This window comes from Meles meles, chromosome 10, assembly GCF_922984935.1.
Source record: "Meles meles chromosome 10, mMelMel3.1 paternal haplotype, whole genome shotgun sequence".
Lineage (NCBI taxonomy): Eukaryota > Metazoa > Chordata > Mammalia > Carnivora > Mustelidae > Meles > Meles meles.
This window is the reverse complement of record NC_060075.1, coordinates 73,952,967-73,973,242: the sequence shown is the minus strand read 5'-3', so window position 1 is coordinate 73,973,242 and position 20,276 is coordinate 73,952,967. Positions and strand designations below refer to the sequence as shown.

The window sequence follows — 20,276 nt, the reverse complement described above, 5'->3', positions numbered from 1 at the left end:
TGTAATTCCAGGATCTCCCTTTCTATCAGGGTGGCTCCAGAAGGTATTTTCAAAGTTAAGATATTCCTGAAAACTACCTCTGTTCTTTTCTTTTCTCCTTTATCTCCTGCTTTGACTCCAAAGAAATTTATGTCGCCCACTTTGTTAACCTTTTTTTCTTTCTCCAAATTTTTGAGGATGCTGGATGATCAGAGCATTCCATTCTTTATACCCATTGGCTTTTTATTTTTCCTTTTAAAAATCAAACTGGCTTCGGGGTGCCTGGGGGGCTCAGTGGTTTAAGCCACTGCCTTCGGCTCAGGTCATGATCTCAGGGTCCTGGGATCGAGTCCCACATCGGGCTCTCTGCTCAGCAGGGAGCCTGCTTCCCTCTCACTCTCTCTGCCTGCCTCTCTGCCTACTTGTGATCTCTCTCTGTGAAATAAATAAATAAAATCTTTTAAAAAAAATCAAACTGGCTTCAAAATAATATGAACATCTTTTTAAAGTGGTTATTTGACTCCATTAAAATTTATTGGCTTCTGAATGGTTTCCCCGAGGGCATATAAATCATACTGGGGAGCTCTTTCCTTCACTGTTTCAAGAGAAAACATTTTACACGTTCTTCCAATGCAAGAATAACATATGTTTCTATAGAACCAGCCATAATGTTCTACTTCTGGAAGATCCCCCCAAGTTTCTTGAAACTTCCCAAATTTATGCTTTGAATTTTAAAAAGGAAAATAATGGATACCTCTTGGAAGTTTTATAAACTAAATAAATTGTAGAGATGGAGGTATGGATAGAGCTATGTATTCTGTTTATGGGTAAGCCTGTAAACTATTGAAACTACTTCAGACACAAACTGTTAGAGCATGAATGTCTACATTCTTTTTATCAGAGAAGAATGGCTCACAACAGTCTTGCTGCCTGGGTAAAGCTATATAATCTGTCTACCCATACTGTCATTGCCAGAAGCCAAAGAGTAAGTTTTTTGTTTAAAGGAAAAGGTCTTTCAGGTTGCTGGTTTTACATGATGGGAATGTGGTTGGAAATGCTTCCTGTTCCAGTCACCAGCCCCAGGCTGCCCATGAGTTTTGGATTCAGAAATGACAGCTGAAACCAATTAGGCAGAATTATGGGATAACAAAGTCACATATAGGTTTATTATGACCAGAAAGGAGGAGAACACATTATGTGATTTTAAAAATGCCTAATTTAATTAGGAATGAGCTGCAGTGCTGTGATAGCTATGGGAGGATTTTTGTGTCGTATAAAGAAGTGTGTGTGTTAGCCATCCCTGTCCTCCCCAGGGAGTGTGTGTGGTTTACTGGGCAAAATTTCAAATATTTCCTAAGTGGCTTAAAACCAGGTAGAAATAAAATAACCCAGAAACAGGCTTGTAATCTGTAACATAATTCTGTGCAGGAACAGTTGAAGATGTGAGAGTATTCCACCTGAGAATTTATCTTTATGTGATGATGGAATAGATTGAAACACCATATTATCGCTATTGTCATACCATGTCCCATGATGCAACTTGAGGCAAAATAACCCAATAATAATTAGAATTTCTACTTCAGGGGAAGAGATAACACTTTTGTACTTGTTCTTAAATGTCTTGTCTTTGCCATTAAAGATAAGGAATTTCAGTGTATTAGCATAAAGGCTAAATAAGTAATATTTGATAGAATACTGACAGTTTTATTTTTTAACCACGGTTTTAAAAACAGGCCCCTTTGGTATATAGTAGATACACACTTCCTCAATAAAGCATCTTAAGTGGCTGTGATTTTGTTTTAAAGGTAAAGTTGATAATGCATCTTTTTATTTTTTTCTCACTAATGAATGATGCTCCCATGTTGTAACTAAACAACATTAAAATTTCATTAATTATGGTTTGGGAATGAAATAGATTAGTACTATAAAGTTTAATGGAAAAAATACAATTTCAAAGTCAATTTAAACCTTTGGACTTCATATCAGAGCAGTTTGAAACTAACTGCTCGGTAATTTGATGTATTAATTCTTACAGCAATGTAGGCTGATTAAAACAGAGATTATAGCTAGAGGAGAATGGCATTGATTGCTGTAGAAGAAAGGAGGGCTCAACTTCTATAAGGTTTCTTCAGTTGCCTCTAGCAACAACTTTTCCCCAGTGAATTACATGACTTTAATGAGCTTCAGGTGAAATAGATTAAAAACCAAAATGATCGTGAGCTCTACCAAAGTTCATAGCTACCCTTCAAGTATGGTTTTCGTTGGCATGCCTGTGGTGTGTTCCAGAGACGGGATGATGGTAATGAAGGTGACCTTAGCTAGTAATGGAGTCAGCCTCACAAGTAAACATCTCCCACGATTGTTTCTCTGGTCACACTGACAGCGACCATTGTGGCCATTGGCCTAGGGACCGCCCACACTTCCACCAAAGAGTGGGAATAATTGCTCTTGTTCTTCGAAATTTGCAGTCTTTTTAATGTGATCTCTTGCCGGTTAGAGTATCATTTAAAGGTTCTTTATAATGAGTCACTTACCTGGGAGAGAGAGAAATGTCTAGAATCAAACCGGGATGGGGGCTAGGGATCTTCATAAATAATCAACAATCAGAGAAGGGGAGGGCTCTATATTTTCATGCTTCCAATTTGCACATGTTTATCAACTAGTTGTTAAACAACTACTAGTTGTTAACCTATCCCATCTTTTTTTTTAATCATGTCCCCACTTAACTTTTATTGTTTTGTAAAATCAAGTTTTCATGAATTTCAAAATGAAACTATACCTGACCCTTGGTGTTTAAACATAAAGTAAGCCTACCTCTTAAGAATAAAGAAATTCAGAATTAGTCTTATTATCTTATGGACCCTTCCCGTATTCTTGCTCTTGTGAAGTAGTGTCTTTTTAATGATACAAACGATTATACCAGGCTTGAATATACTGACTCTCCTCTCACTGTCAGAATGGAAAAGTAAATGAAACAGAAGCAAAGGCTGTGGAGGCTGAGCTTAACGCAACTTCAGAATGAGGATTTCTGTTGGTTGTCCCCCATGGAAAGACTTCCTCATTTTTGGCCTATGTGCTAAAAATAGGGCTATGCTATTTTCAATGTCATATTTTGGCAGTGCTTCTGAAGAACATCAGAATTAGCTACCAAATATAGCAGGCACCATACTTAACAGCATAGGACAATGGAAACAAGCCCATGTGTTTGGGAAGGGGCTTTATTTGGATCCCTGCTTGATGAGGAAAGCTCAGTCCACAGGCCAGTGGTAATGCAAACACGTAATTTCTCAGAACTTGACGTCTCTTGAGTAGGGGGTTTGATCATTTGAAAGTCCAGTAATTGGAAAACCTCACTTCATGGAAAATATGTTGATTAAAAAAAGAACATAGACATGTACCAAATGGCGAAGCCTACTTAACCACGGACTTAGACTTCTCTCTGCCCTGGAATCCGGGTAAAATTTCATGTCTGAGAAGTTGTCTGAGTTTGTGGTCTCCAGACAGCCTTTTCACCAGTGGCTTTCAGTGGAAGGATATTGCTGTTCTCTCTTGACCCAAAGTGAGTTTGAAACGAGTAAGGGATGGAGAGTGGAAACTATGAAGACCTGAGTGTCATACTCTAGCTTGTTTCTGGTCTTTTTCTCTGGCTGACTGCTCTTTCCTGGTCTTCTTTTAAAGGTCTGTTCTCCACTCAGGCTTGTTTCAAAATGGCCATTATATCCATAATTTGTCTTTGTAGTTTTCTTTCATGAGTTCCCTTTAAGTTTCATGGCTGTTCATCAAGCAGCTCTCAAGTCTGCATACGATTGAAATTAACAGAGACTCTACTGTGTGAAAGTGCTTACAAATAAGTCTCCGATTTTCTTTGGTCATTCTATTTCCTGCCCCCCCCCCTTTTTTTTAATAAAAGGGAGATTTCTCTCCTGCTTTCTGAAGTGATCCGAGCACAAAGTAATCAAATCAGTATGAGGAAACCCCAATTATAAATGTGGCAAACTCCTTTACAGAGAGCATTTACGTTCAGGGTATTAGGAGTTCAGGTATGTTCCTCAGATTCCTTCCCCTAGAAGCACCTATGTTAATATCCAAATAAATGCTGCCTGATGGGTAATGGACAGTGAGGAAGGAGGAAGCTCATTTTGAAAGAAATATATGCTAGTGTGGGGACTGAGCATTTGGAGCCCCTTTCTGCACTTACTCTGTCTCCTGCTTGGTCTGTAAGTCTAGCCGTACTTGATAGCTTCATTTAAAACCATCCACTACATGGAAGATTGATGAGGTGTTCTCAGGCATTCAGGTATAAACCTGTCAGACACAAGTGCTTCTAAAGGCATTACCCTGAGGAACAGCAGCAATGATGGAGCGAACAGAAGGAGGTGTAGGAACACGAGGGGAAGCGTAATGTAGTGAAGGAAAGAGGAGATGTCGGCCAAGAGCCAAGATAGAGATGGGAGGGTGAGGAGGAATTGTGTTTGATCTGCAACCACCAGGCATCTAGGCTAGTGACCTGCTCCTTTTAGTATCAGAATAAGAAATAGCCAGCGATCAAGCCAGATGGATCTGAGATGATCTGTGTCTCATCAGGGGATACTGATCTGTTGGTCATATGCCATAGGGGCCTTCTTTTTAAACCCAGGATGACTTTAAAAAGTAGAATGAGAAAGAAGTATGTTCTAGCCTTATTATTAATTTTAGTACTGTATTTCCGGACCGGTGCAAATCATTAGTAGGTGCACTTATGTTGATTTATTTCTTTATTCCTACCTTTAACCTTGTTTGGTACTGATGTGTTAGCCTTTTAATACAATATTGACTACTGGTACCTACTGTCACTAGAATTTATGTACATCTTTGGTCATAAAGAGGTTGGTTTCGTTCTCATTACATCTCCACTGTTTTTGCCTGCTTTGACATGTCAACCTTAAAGAAGCAGTGGGAAACATTTTATCTTTTTTTTTTTTTTTTTTTTTTTTTTTGCTCTGGGGTAATTTATATCTGCTATTTGAAGGTTTGAAAGATTTTCCATTAAACCCATCTGAACTTAGTACTTTTTTTTAGGTATAGCTCTTCAATTTCTATCTCTTGTAGAATCAAATTTAATAACTTGGGTTTCTTTAAGAGACTTAAGTTTTTATCTAGGTATCAAATGAATTATTAGCTTAAAGATGTGTATAATACTGTTTAGTTTATAGTATTACAGGTTTATTGTATATTTTTAAATCATCACATTTTTAGTTGTGTCATTATTCTTACTCTTAACATTGATTGCATCTTAACAAAACACTTCACTTAAAAAAAAACCCCAAATTTTCCAAGGTTTCTTTGTTTATTGGGCTTAAACATTTTTTTTTTTATTTGCGTATAGTAGGCACTCAATGTTACCTTAGTTTCTGGTGTGCGACATAGTGATTCAGCATTTCTGTATGTTCTGCTGTACTCACCTCAATGTAGCTACCAACAGTCACTGTATGACTCTAATATATTGTCACTGGCTATATTATTGGGCTTTTCAAAGAAGTGGGTTTCTCTTTAATTGGTCTAGCCTGTTGTTGTCTAGTTTTCTAACTAATTAATTTCTGCTATTAGCTGCATTAATCCCATCTATTTTCTTTGGGTCTCTTTGTGTTTTGTTTCATTTTGTTTTTTGTATTCGCTAGCTTTAGTTTATTAGTTGTTTTATTTTTTTTTTCTGTCATTCTCATATTAAAATTAATAGATGTGTTTAAAGATCTGTATTTCCCTGACAGTAAAGCTCTGGCCATTTTCCATTGCTTTAAAATTTATGTTGTATCTTACTATCATTTTTAAATAATTTAAATATTTTTGGTTTTCTTTTTTTTTTGTTTTTTAAAGATTTTATTTATTCGACAGAGAGACACAGTGACAGAGGGAACACAAGCATGGGGAGTAGAAGAGGGAGAAGCAGGGTTCCTGCTGAGTAGAGAGTCTGATGCGGGGTTCGATCACAGGACCCTGGGACCATGACCTGAGCTGAAGTCAGACGCTTAATGACTGAGCCACACAGGTGCCCCTGCTTTTCTTTATTAAAAAAAAAAAAAAAATTGCACAAAAATAGATTTCCTTTGTTCCTCCTTTTCTCATTTCTCCATTTAATGCTTGTCTTCCTTCATTATCTTATTCCTGTTATCTTTGAACTTAAGATCCTATTGACTAGAAGAAACATTATTTGATGTACTAGTAGTAGAGAAAAAAACCGCACTCAGTTAAACTATGATTTAGTGTTTTCTTATCATTCAGTTTTCACTTTATGCCCACTGTGAAGGAACCCTACAGATTTTCATTCTGGCACTTTTTATAGAATCTTACCTGGTATTTTTAATAAATGGGTTTCCAGATAAAAATTGCATCTCATTCTTCCATCTTTTTTCTTCAGATGGTCCTTACATTGTTCTTTGATGACCCATGCCATCAGAGTAATAAAAATAAAAAGTTGGCTCAAACATAGGCAATAACAACGACATTCCAGATACTCCCCGGAAAAGAGAAAATTCATGCTGTTATTCCAATGTCAGAGTTAAAAAGAATTGTGTATCTTAGAGTGGATGAAACACACTACATTTTGATTTTAATTTTATTTAGTTGTGGCAAGAGAGTGTAATAGGACTTCTGCTTGCTAACTGCTTGCTAAGGCTTTATCTGTGTCGAATACATTGTCAAGTTTTGTGAGTTTACCATTTGTGTTTAAAAAGTTTGTGTAGCAAGAGTTTAATGGGCACAAAAGTAAGCAAACTATTTAATTGTATTATTCATATTCTTTATAACCTTCCCTTTTCTTTCTTTTTGCCAATTCCATTTGGTGACTTTTGAAATAAAGCAAGCTAAATCCCTCAAGATTTGTGAAATTATTAGTTTCTTCTTTTTTTTTAATACCAATTTTTGCTTTATATTGCTTTGCCATGTTGTTAGGTGCATTGATGTTTAATACATTTTCCTTGAATTCTGTTATGTCTAATATTTACATTGATAATGATGATTCCTTTTTGTTCATATAGCCAGTATGAATAACAAAATATAAATAAGATAAACATGTAACATAAAATATTATTTGTTATTTTCATATTTTTTGTTCTTCATTTTTCATTTGTGTCTTGGAAACAGTGTGAATTGCATTTTCGTTTGTAAACTGAGATTTTACATTTTTATTAGGAATTGTACCATATCATGGGTATATAAATACTGATAAAATTGATATACTTTCTGCTGTTTTATTTGTTGTGTATGAAGCTATGAATAAATGAGGTAACAGTTGTTTCCTCTGTGGATTTTATTATATAGTGGGCAATATCTTAATATCTCCTTTTTGTTTATCATGTTACAGGTGAAAAGTACTTTCCTTTGTACTATTTTATTTGTTCTTCAAAATTCTTTAAGTGAGGTGTTAGCCCTATTCAGAAGGACAGAAAAATTAACATGGAGTTATATGGCAATATGGGGACTAAAATTCATTCCCCAGTTTGGTAAATGCAGTCACTCAGAAGAAACTCCATGGAACTCATAATTATATTTTAGGGTCATTTTTAATGAGCTATACTATGTATAAAACTATTTCCAACTTTCTTTAGTTCTTCTCTGCGTTTGTCATTTTGCCTGGACTGAGGAGGCAATAATTGCCAAATCATAGTTTCTGTCCTCATGGAGTCTGACTTTGATTTGGAAGCTCAGCACCTTGGGTGTGGTCTAAGAGAAAGGCAGTATCGTCTTAGAACATTTCTAAGAGCATTTCTTCAGTCCGATTTTCTTTCCCTTTTCCCTTCAATTGGCTAACTTCTTTCGTTCTCTACTCACGCCTGACTTTTTCCAGAGGCTTCCCCAACATCTCTACACCACAATAAGTTCCCCCTGCTATGCCCTCAAGCATTATTACCCAGTACTGTTCCTAAAATAATATACAACATGGTGTGCTACAATTATTGGTATGTCTAGTTTTTTGTTATTATTGTTTTTTTCTACTTGCAGTTGTTTCATTTAGTTCTGTGTCCCTAGCGAGTAGTGTAGTAACTGGAACATAATAAGGGCTTAAGGAGTACATGATGAAAAATGAATGAATGAATGCTAAATTGTGGTCTGTATCCTCAGCAATACCACCTGGTATGCAAATAAAAACTCAATAAGGGAGTCTGAACTATCATTACCATGGCTATAGCAAGATTCTTGAATATAGCATAAAACTCTAAATTCTTCAGTAACAGAAGCCTGATATTGGGGCATAAATACTCTTGTTTAGTGGCTTTTCCAGAATGATAAAGCGTTTCATTGTTATAAATATTATAGTATTCTCTAATAAGAAAAGAAAAATTAGAATAGCAACTTACATATTTTTTGAATTTCTATATAATTCATTATATAAGTAGAATAAGCATTAAGAAGAAAATAAATACAATTGTGAGCAAATTGAGCCTGAGATAATTAAAAGAATAACAGCATGAAATATATTTAGAGATCTTCCTTTTAAGTTCTATATTGTGATGAGCACAGTGTGTTGTATGTAAGTTAAATCACTAAATTGTATACGTGAAACTAATATTACACTATATGTTAACTAGCTGGAATTTAAATAAAAACCTAAAAAAATTATATGTGGATATATTCATCCTAGTTTATAATTTTGAAAGTATTTCTATTAATTTATAAAATGTATTTTGCCAAATACCTTCAGGAGTTCTGGATACTTATTCAATTATTTTTTAATGATATAGTTATGAGAAATTTAAATAAATCCGATGATAAATTTTTCTAGAATGATATATTTGTAGTATTCTCATCTCATACAAAATAAATAATCATAACTTACATTTGCACTTGAAAATACAAGATAATTGCAGTTTAATTGGTTTAGTGTGTATATATGTATGTGTTGGTTTAATTTTTTTTTAAGTTATGTTACGTATATTTATAGTTAAGATTTTTTTTAATATGTTTTCAATGATAGGAAATTAAGCACTTCACAAATCATGGACGTGAATTCCTTCTGAAACACAGATATGTTTAATATAAAACAGAGCGTAGGGATAAAGATAATGATTCAGTTGTGGTTAAAAATGAGAGGGTGGAGAAGCATTCAGCTACATATACTAAAAAAATCCACCCACTAGTCTTGTATTTGCTTTGTTCAGAAGGCAATGGTGACTTTGAAGTAGAAAAATATTGATTCATCATGTTATAGCCAGAGGGATGCTAATACATTTTCCTTTTTTTCTTCTAGCACACTGATTTATGTCAGTACATGGACAAGCACCCTGGGGGGCTACATCCAGATAATGTGAAGGTAGGAAAAAATCTTTATAAGCTGAAGTTATCATTCTTCATATGTATTTTTCTAGTCCCAAGTCTAATTTCTCTACCATAACCTAAAAAAAAAAAATTGTGTAAAGAGAAGTGATATTGAAGTGAACCATGGTTATTGCTTTGTTTAGTGATTGAAAACCATGTTTAAACGTTAAGTATATTCACTGGAATACTGTTGTTTAGAACTTACTCTCTTTTTGTTTCATGGAGAAACATTTGCTAATAATAAGTGGGATCCACTGGAATGCTATTGTGACAGTGTTTTTAAGAGAAGTCTCAGGTAGCTCTACCATTGGTTCGTACTAAACTGCCAGTAAGTTTTAATGTAAAATATTACGATCCAAATCAATATTATGGTGAGGTCACAGTACATATTTTTTCATTTATATGTACAAACAGATAAAAATAGTTTCCTACTGCTCCCTTAGATTTCTTTTACTACAAATTGCATTACTATGTGTCAAAAGAACTAAGTTTTTCTAAGATTTGACCCAGCAAGCATCTTGGAAATTGTCTCAAAATTTCACGCTTCAAACAGGCAGCTGTTTCTTTTTTTTTTTTTATTTTATTTTATTTATTTATTTGACAGAGAGAGATCACAAGTAGGCAGAGAGGCAGGCAGAGAGAGAGAGAGAGAGGGAAGCAGGCTCCCTGCCGAGCAGAGAGCCCGATGCGGGGCTCGATCCCAGGACCCTGAGATCATGACCTGAGCCGAAGGCAGCGGCTTAACCCACTGAGCCACCCAGGCGCCCCCAGGCAGCTGTTTCTTAATGTATGTGAGTGAGTCAGAAGACACCACAGTTATATTTGAAGGTTTAAGGATGTGCTCACACTTTATAATATAAAATATATTTTATATTTTTATAATATATTATAAAATATACAAAGTATAGGTGTGTATTTGTATATTTATATATGAAATATAATATATAAAATATAATATATTTTATATGTAATTCAAGTGACTACATTTCGTGATCCTGAGAATCAGCTGAGTTATGTGGATGTATGTAAAGTAAACTTGGGCCCATTTCTTCCCGTTCATTATCTCTCTACACCACTCTCTGCAAGAAGCACCTTCTTTGTTTTGTACTTTTCCCTGTGCTTATAAAGGTATATATGTGCATACGGTATTTCATGTTTGTTTATTTTGCTCTAGAAAAACAATATCTATTATTGTATGACATTTTAAAAACAATATCATGGATCTCTTTTAAAATAAATATATGACTGTGTAGTTTAATTTTCCTAATAACTGCATATGAGTCTGTAGTGTGAATGAACTGTAATTTTCAACTGTTTTTATTCATGGATCTTATCTTGTATCTAGAATGTTGTTATTATAAGTGATTCTAGAGTAAATAATAGTATAAAATCTTTACATTCTTCTTTTGTATATCAGCTAATGGATTTTCTTTATTAAGAGACATAACTTCAGTTTTGTTTTGTTTTGTTTTTTTAAGATTTTTATTTATTTATTTGACAGACAGAGATCACAAGTAGGCAGAGAGGCAGGCAGAAAGAGAGGAAGGGAAGCAGGCTTCCCGCTGAGCAGAGAGCCCGATGTGGGGCTCGATCCCAGGACCCTGGGATCATGACCTGAGCTGAAGGCAGAGGCTTTAACCCACTGAGCCACCCAGGTGACCCCATAACTTCAGTTTTAATGAATTTGACTGGAACATTTGCCCACGACATTGTAGCTTACAGAAGGACTGTTTTCCTCTACTTTCACGGGCATTGACTATAACCAATCATTTTAATTTTTGCCATTCTGATGAGCAGAAATGGAATATCTTTTATGTTAGTGTTTTCTTGATTGCTAGTAATATTGAATATCTTTTTTGCATGTTTCTTGATCATTTGTAATTATGTTGCCTGTTCTTATATATTATCCATTTTTCTATTATTTATTTTCATATTTTCAGTAAGTTGCAGATTTGTAGCATTAATAATGAGGATTTTCATGGTGGCCAGTTATGTTGTGTAATTTTAAATTGCATGAACTTGTAGCAACTCTGAAAAAACATGGTGTTTAAGACAAATAATAGATTCAATATGATACTTATAGTCTATTGTTTTACATAGCTCTTTTTTGTTGTGCAGTTTTTGTTTTGCTTTGTTTTATTCATAGACAGCTTTAAAATTTTTAAACTATTTTTCTTCAAAATCAGTATCCATTGACATAGACAGTTTTTTTAGTCGTTAGATTGGGGAAAAAGTTTTGACAGATGGTAAGATGTGTTTTATTAATCTTGCTGTGTTTAAGTCCAACTCCAAACATTAACGAACATAATTTTGTTCTCTCTTTTTTCTAAATCTTAAAACATTTCAAGTTGTCTCCTTTACACATTAAATGTTCTTTTCTTAGGTTTGATTTCCGTTCAAAACCAACAGTACAGTGCATCCATACTCCTGTTTCCTACCGTAATCCTAGGGATCTGTGGAGAACCCAGCTAGTGAGACCTTCAGGGGGCAGCCCAGGGGGCTGCTAGCCTCAGTGACATCAGCAGCTACTCTGAGCAAACTTTGACTTCCTGACTTCCAAGTTCAGAGATAGGATTGAGATTAAAGACATGACTGAACCTTTTCCAAGGGCACCCAGGTGGTTCATTTGGTTAAGCATCCACCTCTTGACTTCAGCTCAGGTCATGATCTTAGTGTCGAGAGCTCAGCACAGCCTGCTTAAGATTCTCTCCCTTCTCTTCCTCTGCCCCTACCCCTGTTCACACACTCTTGTACTAAATAAATAAATAAATACAATCTTAAGGGGAAAATTGGAATCATGGCATCACTGGATTTTTATTATTCTTTCTTCATTTTCTCACCAACCTCTTTGAGTCATTAGTTGTGGGCTAGTATTGGTGGAAAATTTTGTTGGTGAAACAAAAGAGCTTTTTCCACAAAGTATCTCTGTGTTCAGCATCCTCAGGCCAGTGTCTCTGATGATTTTTGTGGCCTTTTAAGTTCTTCTTCCATTCCATTTTCTTTTTCCTTTATCTTCTCGTGGTTGTGAGGAGACCGATCTCTGTGTTGTGGTTTCTCGGTAACTAGTCTGTACTTCCTTGAAATCATGTTTCAGTAGCTTTTATCCAGGTTTTGCAGGTTTTTCTCTCATTCCATGGTCATCCATTGTTATTTCAAATACCTAGTGTTGGCTCCCTCTTCCCAGCCCTTGTGGTGCTGTGGCAGTAGATGTGGTTTAATAGTGCCTCCTAGAGTGTGGCGAGAAACTTAATGGTGAATACCTTGTTCATTCAGCATAGAAATACTGTCAAACATTAGATGCATCACCACAGTGAGTCTGGATATTAGTCATACAGGGCAGGAATTATACCCACTCATAAGATGTTTGATGTGGGGCACCTGGGTGGCTCAGTGGGTTAAAAGCCTCTGCCTTTGGCTCAGGTCATGATCCCGGGATCCTGGGATCGAGCCCCAAATCGGGCTGTCTGCTCAGCTGGGAGCCTGCTTCCCTTCTTCTCTCTCTCTGCTGGCCTCTCTGCCTACTTGTGATCTCTGTCTGTCAAATAAATAAAAATCTAAAAAAAAAAAAAGATTTTGATATGGTCACAGATTGATGTTCGACTACATTTTTGCCTTTAAATGAGCATGATATGATTTATCTCTTCTTAGCCTTTTTGAATAACTGAAAATCAGCAAAATATATTGATATATGATATCCCTTTACCCATAGCTATTGAAATCTTGGCTCCTTGAGGATTTGCCAAACTGTACTGGACAGTCTCAGTTCTTGGAATATTTAAGGGTTTAAGAAACCTCAGTAGTCATTTAAAGGTCTTCAGATTTGGCCCCATGATAGAGTCACCTGTAGATCTCTCTGTTTCTATATATTCTCTCTTCTCATCTTCCAGAATCAGAATCAGGTTTCAAAATCCCTTTAAGAAGGGAATGATGGGCATTTGCTCAGACCCAGGGCTGAGAGCCCACCTTACCTCCCATGACCCACAGTGTCCCCCCACTCTCCCTGGGACCCTCCTGGCTTTACCCCTGCAGGATGTGTGTACTTGCTATCGATCCTGGCCTGTTTCCCTCTCACAGCCTTACAGTCTGCTTTCCCCCCATGGCTCCTCACTCTGCCAGAGAGGTAGGAGGTCACAGTGGGCAGGCACTGGGAGGTGGGTGCCATAGGGAAGAGCATGAGAGGCAGAGTCTATCCTGTGGTGCTAGATGTCAGATCTATTTCTGCTGTCTTTTGTGGATAATTTGACCAGTCCAAGAGAACAGACCAGAAGAATCCAGGTAACTCTACAGTGAAGATCCCCTTTGGCAAATAAGTAGCTTGGAGGAACCAAAGTTGTGTGCATTAATTAGAGAAAGATAGGAAAGAAGACCTCAAAAATTTTCAGTCTTCTCCAAGAGGTATAAGAATAATAGTATGTCTGTAAAACAAGAATATAGGCTATTTTGAAGAAGAGGAACTTAGTGAACAGAAAGTTGCTTTAGAAATTAAAAATATGGGGGCACCTGGGTGGCTCAGTGAGCTAAAGCCTCTGCCTCCGGCTCAGGTCATGATCTCAGGGTCCTGGGATCGAGCCCCATGTTGGGTTCTCTGCTCAGCGGGAAGCCTGTTTCCTCCTCTCTCTCTGCCTACTTGTCATTTCTGTCTGTCAAATAAATAAATAAATAATCTTTTAAAAAATTAAAAAATATGAGGACAGAAATAAAAATTAACAAAAAAAGGTGGGTGATAAAATTGAAGAAGTATGCCAGAAAAATAGAGCATAAAACATAAATCTAAAAAATGAAAAAGAAAGAGTCAAAAAAAAATTAGAAGTCCAGTCCAGGGTATCCAACATCTGAATAATTGGAGGAAATAGACAGGAGGGAATCATTAAAGTAATAACCATTAAACTACACTATTTCCAGCTGTGAAGAATAGAATTTCAAGATGAATAGCATCCATTAAATGCCCGTAATAATTAATGAAAACAGACTGACAATAAGATTCCTTATTGCAAAATTTCAGAACACTGGTTTCAGAGAAAAGTGCTACAAAGGAAATGGCTTTATTGCAATGGACAAGAATCACAAAAGCATTAGGTATTTCAACAGCAACACCAGAAGGGAGACAGCATTGGGGAAGTGGCTTAATGGTTCAGATTTTTTTTAAATTTTCATTTATTTATTTTTAATTTCTTTTCAGTGTTCCAGAATTCATTGTTTATGTACCACACCCAGTGCTCCATGAAATACGTGCCTCCATAATACCCACCACCAGGCTCACCCAACCTCCCACCCCCTTCCCCTCCAAAACCCTCAGTTTGTTTCTCAGAGTCCACAGTCTCTCATGCTTCATCTCCCCCTCCAGTTTCCCCCAACTCACTTCTCCTCTCCATCTCCCCATGTCCTCCATGTTATTCCTTATGCTCCACAAATAAGCGAAACCATATGATAATTGACTCTGCTTGACTTACTTCACTCAGCATAATCTCTTCCAGTCCCATCCATGTTGCTACAAAAGTTGGGTATTCATCCTTTCTGATGGAGGCAGAATACTCCATGGTATATATGGACTATATCTTCTTTATCCATTGGTCTGTTGAAGGGCATCTTGGTTCTTTCCACAGTTTGGTGACTGTGGCCATTGCTGCTATGAACACTGGGACACAGATGGCCCTTTTTTCATTACATCTGTATCTTTGTGGTAAATACCCAGTCTTGCAATTGCAGGGTCATAGGGTAGCTCTATATTTAATTTCCTAAGGAATCTCCACAGTGTTTTCCAAAGTGGCTGCAGATGGTTCAGATTTAAAACTGTTCCTTTGGAGTACCTGGCTGGGCCAGTTGGAAGAGCATGTGACTCTTGACCCTCAGGATCATGAGTTCAAGCCCCGTTGTGGGTGTAGAGCTTACTAAAAATAAATAAATAAAATTATTCTCTCAACCTAGTATTCTGTAGAAACTATCAAGTAAACATGAGGATAAAATAATTATTTTCAGATGTTCAAGAAGTTGAAAAATATGCCCGCCCTATCCTTTCTCAGGAAGCTACTCAAGGATGTGCTCCACTAGAACTCAGGGTATAAACCAAAGCAGAGAAGACAAAGAAACCAAGTAATAGAGGCTAGCACAGGAGAGTGATGCAGGGGATTTTCAGAACAATGTTGAAAGGAATCTCAGGATGGCAGTTACGCATCACGTCAGGAGAGTAGCCCACTGGTCCTATTAGAGCAGGTCAGAAGTTGCCAGGAGAGATTTCCAAGAAGAGAAAATTGTTAGGTGGAGCAACTAACATGTTTGAGTAGATTTCCAAGGTGTCAGAAGAGTTTGGCATTAAATTAGCTGTAACTATAAAGAAAATTAAATGAAGGAAAACAAACCAATAAACAAAAGAACTAGATCATCACTAACACCAGGAAAAACAAATTATTGTGCGGGGGAAGAAAAGTATTCATAGTAAGCTTGATGGCTCAGGTATTAGTGACAATTACACAATCGTAACATTGAAACATTAATATTGGTATAGTTAAAAAAGAAAAACACCTCTTTAAGTGAATCTGCTGTAACCAAGCAAGCTCCTTCCAGGATTAGCATCCTAGAAAGGGCTTTTTGACACTTTGTTCAAAGTTCTTTTCCCTACACCACATGATTAATACATTAAATTACCATAATTAGCCTATTATTTGACTTTATATACACTCAGTCACATAGGTTTGTCATCATTTTCTTGTGGAAGATAATATTTCTACCTTCTCTGAGGGTCTGGGAAGTTAAAAAATAGAATGTAGTTGGTTAATGCCTGTGTTTGGCATCTGAATTGCAGTGCACGGCCGCAGACAGCCCTTATTACCATGCTGGTTTCCATGGGAGGCCATTCACCTAATTACGCGCTGGCTTTTCTTCTTCATCTGCTTAGACACAATGCTCTCCTCCAGGGTTACATTCAGGATCTGCACTGCAGGTGAAATTATTCTCAAAGACGTCTGACTATGACATAGTGACAGATGCCCCACGGGCATTTCTGTTTGATGTATTAACGTATTTTTTTTCATGTGGTGATATTTATTGTCACTTAAATCTATGAATGCAAAATGAAGAGCATAAGAATAATATTTACTAAGTTAACAGCTGTTCGTAATGCTGAGCTAGATGTTCATTAAAAAAACAAAATACACAATAGTTGAGCTACAATAAGACCTCGTAATGGTTCTCTGTGAATTTAAGGAGATGTGAAAACCAGGTGAGATAAACTATTATGTTTAAAGTAGTAACTCCAAAGCTCTGTGTTTGCCTAAATAGCTCGTAGATCATTAAATGATTGCAGTGTCATAAATACTGAATATTCATTATGGTGAACAGAAAGAAAGTTCAGTGATCAAATCCTTTTGCCCCTAAATCTGGTTATTTTGAGCTTTGGTTTAATTATTGGGCAGCAAGACAATATATGTGAAACATTTATCTTGGATTCTAAATATGTGCATATTTTTGGTTATGTTTCATATATCCTTATTTATGGTAATAGTATGGGATATCATGTATCTAAGAACTGAGACTGTTCTTAGTGTGAATCAGATAAAATTTCAAGCATTACAAAGATGATGCATCATTGAAAAATGAAGGGGAAAAAAATAACAATTGGAATGGTGCATAACTCGTGATTTCATAACAAAGCATGGGATATTCTACAGTAATTTCATACTAATCCCCAGCAAAACATCTGTTAAAGTTTTATCTTGTTTGATGTATATTCCTTATAAGTACTGGAATAAACTCATAACAAAAATTGTCAATGTTAACTAAATTTCTAGAATCACTGTGCTCTTCTACCCACAAAATGTGTCGGCTCTCAATGTGACATTGTAAAATAAATATTCACTATTAACTAATGGTTTGTTTCTTAGCATAATATCAATTTTAGACAAATGGGTAATTTTAGCAGTTAATTACTTAGAGGGCAATTTAAAATCTCAATCAAAAGCCTGAGGACATTGTCCTTGTTATAAATATTTATGATGATTAAAGGTATAGCAACCATTTGCTAGAACATAATTGGTATGTCAGAAACTGGTTAGAATTTTGGGGGGAGGGTAGTTTATTTTTTCCCCCTTTAAGTCATTTACTCTGAATTTTATTAGATTTTGGCTACCATAGTTGAGTTGAATGCAGGACTGGTATTCTTTATAACTCTCAGTGATTTACAAATTGATCATTGTGGTAAAGAAAATACTGTAACATTCTAAATTTTGTCCTTTCAGTGTTTTATGTGTTCTTTAAAAATTAATAATCATGAGAGACTGAAAATTAAAGTTCATGGAAAAAAAGATTAATTGCTGTTGTCTCCAGCTGATACCTGGAAACGTAGATGCATGAATGTTAAATCATGACAATATTGGATCTTTCCGTGTTTTTCTGTAATGTCCTGTCATTTCCATGTTATCCTCATGGCTTTTCAGGAAGAGTCCTTGCAAAAATGCATTTGCACTTTTTTAACGGAATTGTTTTGGGATAACCCAAAATAATCAAAGTAATTGTGAGTACTATGGCTTATTCTCTGAAATATCTGAAATCCTACCGGCATAAAGCTGAGTTTCATTTTTTTTTAAAATTTCGGTATCTATATTAATTAAAGAGATATGAGGATTATTATGCTTGAAAAATCACTATTTTTCTGTCATAGTCCAGGGAACAAGCAGGTGTATAAGAGTCAGAATAATGTTATGCCAAATTAAGATTGTCTTATACAGATGGCACCAAGAATTGATTACTAAATAAGGCTTTCTAATGTTCAGATAGAAAATCAGATAACACCTGATTTTCTCCATACTCTGTATTAGAGCTCTCATTTAGCTAGTAATGATTTCCTACTATGCAATACTGTGAATTTATAGAGACTTTTCTCATTCTGCATTTTGGGAAATATGATTATTTCATGAAGCTATTAAAGAGTGCTTTAGTCTCAGCACCTGTCCAGGTTTCTTTTGAACATTTTTATCTTATCTTTATTGTAACAAAATAATCTTCCATATCTAGAAAGTGAAGGATTAACAATAAAAGAAATGGTAAAAGAAAGTGAAATTCTGTGGGTTGATTCATATTTTGCTAGACATTTAGAAGGGGTCTCAGTAGTGAATTTCTGGTGAAGATACTAAGCCGCTTTCAGTTGTTCAGATCGTGTCTTTTGTATCTTTGGCATCATCTGCCGATTAGTTGTAACAATCTGGATCAGACAAAGGAATCAAGGCAGCTAATTAAATGGCAGAGTCTTTCTTAGGAGTGCTTTAAATCCTGATTGAAAAGAAATCACCCCAAAGATTGATGAAATCGGTGACTGGAAGTACGCTCTATGTTATTTTGTAAGATGGCAAATTGTTGTAAGATGAAATTACCCAGCTTGGGGAGTACCTAGTGAGAGTACATCCTTCTGGGTTTTAAGCTTCCAGCCATTCCCCTTGCTCATTTAAGATGGATCCTGCACTTGACCCCTTTGTTTGCATGTTTTCTAAGACAAACATGAGGACCCAGGAGGGAAATCGGCCTAAGTAATAGAGTTATGTACACACTACCAAGGATTTTTCTTGATTTTTGGACAGGTACAGCCTTCATGTTACTAGCCCGTATATCTCATAGAATGTCATTAATGTATCCATTCCTATTATTTGAGACCTCTCTGACAGGATATAAACAGAGGTTTGTTGATCACTATATCCAAATTCAAAGTGTTTCCTTCATTCCATTTGAAAATTTTCTGTTATAGCTTATGTGTATGAGCTTTCTCTAAGATCCTTCGACTCAAGGTTAATGACTTTAGTTTTTCAGTGTGCATCTCTCTCTCTCCTTTTAAAAAAAAAATATTTTATTTATTTATTTGACACAGAGAGAGAGAGAGAGATCACAAGCAGGCAGAGAGACAGGCAGAGAGAGGGGGGAAGCAGGTTCCCCACTGAGCAGAGAGCTTGATCCCAGGACCCAGAGACCATGACCTGAGCCAAAGGCAGAGGCTTTAACCCACTGAGCCAGCCAGGCACCCCTCTCTCTTCTTTTTAACTGTAATTTTATTTTGTTTTTATCTGGAAAACTGTACCTCTCACTCCCCTTCAGCCATTTTGTCCAACTACCCACTCTCCTCCCCTCTGGCAACCACCAGTTTCCTGTTTATGGGTCTGTTTCTTTTTTTTTGTTTATTTGCTTATTTATTTGATTCCACATATAAGTGGAATCAGATGATATTTGCCTTTTTCTGACTGACTTATTTCACTTAGCATAATACCTTCTAGGTCCATCCTTGCTGTCACAAATGGCAAGATCTCATTTTTTATGGCTGAGTAATATTCCAGTGAGTGCATGTTTGTGTGTATGATTCATATTTTGCTGGACATTTAGTATGTATATACACACACCCACCGTTTCTTCCTTTTTTAAAAATTTATTTATTTGAGAGAGAGAGATCACAAGTAGGCAGAGAGGCAGGCAGAGAGAGAGGGGGAAGCAGGCTCCCTGTTGAGCAGAGAGCCTGATGCAGGACTCGATCCCAGGACCCTGAGATCATGACCTGAGCCAAAGGCAGAGGTTTAACCAACTGAGCCACTCAGGTGCCCCCCCCCCCCACCGTCTCTTCTTTATCCATTCATCTATCACTGGTTACATGGATTGCTTCTGTATCCTGGCTATTATAAATAATGCTGCAGTAAACATAGGGATGCATATGTCTTTTTGAATTATTATTTTCATTTTCTTAGTGTAAATACCCAATAGTGGTATTATTGGATAATATGATGTTTGTATTTTTAATTTTTTGAGGACTCTCCATACTGTTTTCCATAGTGGTTCCATCAATTTGCATTCCCGCCGACAGTGCACAAGCATTCCTTTTTCTCCATTTCTCGCTAGCATTTGTTATTTCTTGTCTTTTTGATTCTAGTCATTCTGACAGGTGTGAGGTTATATCTCCTTGTGGTTTTGATTTGCATTTCTCTTATTATGAGTGATGTTGAACATCTTCTCATGTGTTTTTTGACCATCTGGGTATCTTT

The 20,276-nt window shown here is 36.3% G+C and overlaps 1 protein-coding gene across 4 annotated transcripts in view; it reads left to right on the top strand.

Moving 5' to 3' along the window:
* CDK14 (cyclin dependent kinase 14) overlaps positions 1–20,276 on the top strand; it is a 723,342-nt gene that overhangs the window by 331,595 nt on the left and 371,471 nt on the right. For all 4 annotated transcript variants that reach the window (XM_046020428.1, XM_046020430.1, XM_046020427.1 and 1 more), the window contains one exon: positions 9,203–9,265. In XM_046020428.1, the coding sequence (XP_045876384.1) occupies positions 9,203–9,265 (63 nt within the window). The remainder of the gene's footprint in view (positions 1–9,202; positions 9,266–20,276) is intronic.